General features: G+C 39.9%; 1 protein-coding gene across 1 annotated transcript in view; it reads left to right on the top strand.

Annotated features, from left to right (window-relative positions):
- The first annotated feature begins 661 nt into the window (after positions 1-661).
- Positions 662-4,845, top strand: part of UBE2S (ubiquitin conjugating enzyme E2 S) — a 171,196-nt gene continuing 167,012 nt past the window's right edge. The window contains exon 1 of the mRNA XM_044081540.1: positions 662-1,328. Coding sequence (XP_043937475.1) covers positions 1,188-1,328 — 141 coding nt within the window. The 5' untranslated portion in view covers positions 662-1,187. The remainder of the gene's footprint in view (positions 1,329-4,845) is intronic.

Below are 4,845 nucleotides of genomic sequence, written 5' to 3'. Positions count from 1 at the left end.
GTCTTCAGAATTCCAGGTACGATGCATCATCATAACGTAAACAAAACACAATTGTCACCTAAACAACAAGCGTTTCCAAACTGCCAGTGCTAAAGCAAGATCAAAGCCAGTGGCAATATTGCAAAGCAGCACTACACATAAAATAGAAGCTACAATGCAGGAGCTCGCGTAAAACACAGACACTAAGCTATAAAAATTATCTGCCTTTTCCCCACATTAAGTGGAATCTGTTTTTAACCTTACAGAGAATCTACCTTCAAGGAAGTGGACTGCAGAAGTAACCTCCCGCATCTACACAACTGAATACGAGCTATTATAAAAGTCACCTCAACTTTAATTTATTAAACTATTTTCAAAATGAACTCCAAAATCATCAGCAAGACAGTTAAACCCCACAAACTGGTGATATAACACTAATAACGTCTAATTTAAAATAAGTCACTCACTAAAATGTGAAAAGAAAAAAAGTTTCCATAACAACCATGCAGTTAGATAGCAACATTTCAGGCCAACAGCAACTTTAATGTTATCTGCCTTATTCCTCGTTAAAATACATACATCATAACTTTAAATAACACAATCCAATTTTATCACCAATATCGAACCAGTTCATACCAACAACCCTTTAACAGATGTTTTATGATTTACATTATATTACATCCATACCATTTCATCAACCCTTCCTAAATCCTACGGTGAAGTGAAAAAGAAGGAGGAGCCATAGCGTAGGGGATTATGGGAACGACAAAACAGAAGACATTTCCGCTTCCTTAACTGATTGACACTGCTTCCGTTGTTTTGGTGTAAAAGAAATGTGAAAGTTCAGTTATAGATGCTAAATTCTCAGATAATCCATTAATCTGGTTTAATATTGATATAACCCAACAAACTGCTCTTTTCTTCTTATATTACCTATACTACAAAGCCACATAAGCCATAATTACTAAAGCATTGTAGTGGCTGAGACATTCAAACCGACCAATCCGGAGACAGTTAATTGCACTGACTGCCCTATTCGTCACACTTGTGTTCACTAATCTTTCCTATAGTACTCTACTCCAATTGGCGAGTGCGTCGTTAAGTGAAATTACAGCTACGATACTGTTATTTCCTATTGGTTTTTTACGTGGTGTTACATTACTACCAGTAGTTGGGCTTGCTTGCTTTCCGTGTAATCGAGACTGTGGATGATTTTTTTTTGTAGGGGAGGAGGTATACTGGTGGCACAACGCTTGCGTCAAACATATCACACCGGTGAAGGTGGATTATTGGAATTCGGGGATCCAGGAGAAGGGTTCGGAGGTTTGTCAAAGGAGGGAGTGATGATGGTAAGGGGGTGAAGTAATTGCTAAGTATACGCAAGGATTATGAATCTAATAAGTGATGGTATAAGATCACTATTTTTTTTCTGACGGTTGGGATCTGGAGGAGTACGTAGTCAAGTTATTGGTATGTAAACTCCTGTCCTGAAGGTGGGTGTACGAGAGATTTATTGATAAATGGAATACAGGTGAGATGGAGAGCATTAATAACATGGACTGACGAAGGTTTGTTAGCTAATAGTATAGCGTGCTTTTAAACGTTAGTATCAAGCGCATCAGCCATTATTTTTGGGGGGTGGGGAAGTACACGGTCCTCACTAGAAAGACGGACTTGATAAAACGCATTTAAATGTAAATAAATGCAATATTTAAATTAAGAGCTGCGGGGGTCAGAAATTTTGATGGGACTGTATGACGCGGGTCTGGATAGTGTAGCGGTTAATGACTTCATTCCTGGATGTTAAATGTAGAAGGTTTACTGCTAATTTTTGATTTGTAGGCAGAAACACGATACGTAAATATTTTGGTGTAAGACTTTACTTTATAGCGAGCACCTTTATGTCCCCGAATTTGGTACAAGCATGTTTTCATGAAAACTCTTCTGAAAATGTGTCTGATTAGCTGAAGTGCAACCGTTGTGGAATCCCGTCTGTTGTGAGCTGTAACACTAAATAAACATCAGTTAATGATCTGAATAAGTTGTGTGCATGCCCTGTACATGTTCATAGAAACATTGGAGAGTGTGATTTGTTCAAAAAACGTAAGTTATTTAGAGTTGCAGTTGGACCCTACCTGTAGTTGAAGTAAGCTACTGGCTTGCGTTTTTCTCTTTGAGCTGTAGCATCATTTGGTGACTTGTGCAATTGTTTTGTTTTTCCACAAGTCAACTTCTCTGGAGTTACATTGGCTTGTTTTTGTGTGTGTGTGTGTGTTTTTTTTTCTGGCTTGGTTTGTTAGGGTAGATCTCGGTGCTGTGTAGATGAAATATCTTGATTAGTGACTTAAGAGGGAGTTTATTGCAGCCACCAAGTTCAGATAATATGAAGGACTGTAGGATTTGCTTCTTGAATGATTTGAGGGGATGGACATTTCATAAGTGTACTTGTGGTATATAAAATGTGTGATACAAAGTAGAGTGGAATAACTTGCACTAAATTGTTTTAGTTCATGATTGCAGTGTTTTGTAACTTGTGTTTTTTGTACTGAGACCTTGAAGTTGTAACAGAATTGCTGAATGGGAGTTGCCAGATTAGGTAGACCATGGATATTTATTCTCTAATTTGAAAATAAATAGGGGGTGGTGTTGCCATCCTTCACTCAACCTAAAGCTCTCTCCCTACCCCTCACCTATCCCTGATTTTCACCCTGCTGAACTTCTCATCACTAACTGCCATCTTAATCCTCACAAGAAAATAGCCATTTTCTCAATCTATATCCCCCCCAGGAAATAACTTGCCCAACTTAGAGAAAATCCTCTCCTGGTTCTTCCAAAACATACCCTACAAAACCCTCATTCTAGGTGACACTAACCTTGACTGGGCCAAACTCAAAACTGACCCCCCTCAAAATAGCATAAATCTGCATGATTTTCAACAACTTGTAACCTCTCACCAGAATCAATAAAACTCATTATCTAGCTCCATAACTGACTGGATACTAACCAACTCCCCTAACCTGCATCGCCAGCCCTCTACACTACCAGATCACCTTAGTGACCACCTACCTCTATTTTTAGATATACCTCCCCACCAAATAAATCAAACCCTTTCAGACACTGCTGTAAACTTTAATACTACAGAATTCAACTCCATCTTATCCTCCAACTGGTCTTTTCTGACTAAGATCACTCTAAATGATGCTGTATCCAGCTTCAATAACATATTCTTAAACACCCTTAACTTCCTTGCTCCCGCCAGAAATGTTAGAGTAAAAGCTAGTTATGCCCCAAGATTCTAGATCCCTTACGCTCCAAAGAGACGAGGCATGAAAAGCATGGATCAACTCCAAGCAATTATCCTTCCTCCAAGAATACAGACAACTCAGAAATCTAACTAAAAAACAAATCAACCTAGACAAACCTGGTGCAAAGAAAACACAAAGCAGTGCTTGCCATAAGTGTTATAAAATATCTTGCTAGCTGTGAAGTCTTCTGTGTTGTGGGTAAACCCGTTATCACCATTGTACTTTTCTTTCTCTACCCTTGCATACTGATGCACCTGAGTTGCTTCTAGTGAAAGCTCTCTCGGCAGTAATAAATTATGAATTGCTGTGTTAGGTAACAGCTAGCCACGTGGCAGCAGGAAATGGCTGCACTACAGCGACTGCATTGCTTTTCCTGATTCTTGTGCCCCCTCCCACGAACAGTCTACTTCCAAAAGTGGTTTAGTGGCTGAACACCCACCACCCAGACTGTTCTTTGCAGTGTAGCTTCCCTTTTAAGGGAATAAGACTTTGTCAATGCCTTCAAAAATGGCATGCCTGTCCTTTTTTCCAACTTATTCAAGCATTAGAGTCGCCAATTTGATCTTTTGTCACCTGAGATGTAGTCGGACTTTCTCTCTACACCACTGGGGCTGGCAAATATTTTTGCCTTATTTTGCCTGAGTACGTATTATTATTTTCGTTAATGTACCATTTTAATCTTAGTGTCACCTTATTTCCCTTTGCAGTACCCTTTGTGTTTTTCTCACTGTATTCTTGTGCCCCCCCCACACCCATATTCGTGGTCTGCTCATTACACCAGTTCTGAATGCTTCAGTTCCATCCTACTCCTTCCAAATCTAGTTACCCTCTGCCTGCTTTTTCCACACTACTTTCTTTATGATCTTAAGACAGCCAGTCCCATTTATATCCATCCATATTCCTAAATTCCAACTCTCTAGATTCATAGGTGGTTACTGGGCTATTGGCCTGAAGCCAATCCCATCTATATCCATCCATATTCCTAAATTCCAACTCTCTAGATTCATAGGTGGTTACTGGGCTACTGGCCTGAAGGTCTTCAAGTCTGTCATACGCATCTAATATAATACTAGACCAGCCCAATATAAAGGATCTTTCCAAAAGTCAAGGTCTTGGTTAGCAACAACTGTTCATATTTAGGAGGGTCATAGGTGAAATGCCTGGCAGGAATTTATGGTTTCCCATCCAGGATGTGCTTTAAACAGGGCTCTGATGTGAATTGGTTGGCTATTCCAGAGGAGTGACAACCTCGGCAGGTCTTGTTTGTCACAGGTCAGGTTAAGGTTCCTGGCGTAGGTGGCCCTTGTCCCATTTGACTTGCAGATGTGCAGTATTTCCATTAGGTTTGGATCTGAGATTGCTCTGTAAGCCAGACCCAAGTCTTCTCTAAGTAGTATGTACTCTACTGAATACAGTGACGCTGACTTCGGTCTGTCAATGTATGGCATTTGCTAGTGACCCTGAATTTTTATCTGAGGTCTCTCAAGTTGCTGGAGATGTCTGGTAAGGTACATAACAAAGGGAGCATTGTAATAAATTGTCCTTTGAGGGTTGACTGCGG

Source organism: Protopterus annectens, chromosome 1.part1 (assembly GCF_019279795.1).
Source record: "Protopterus annectens isolate FY-2018-M chromosome 1.part1, PAN1.0, whole genome shotgun sequence".
Lineage (NCBI taxonomy): Eukaryota > Metazoa > Chordata > Ceratodontiformes > Protopteridae > Protopterus > Protopterus annectens.
Note: the sequence above shows the minus strand (reverse complement) of the source record. Positions and strands in the feature narration are given on the sequence as shown.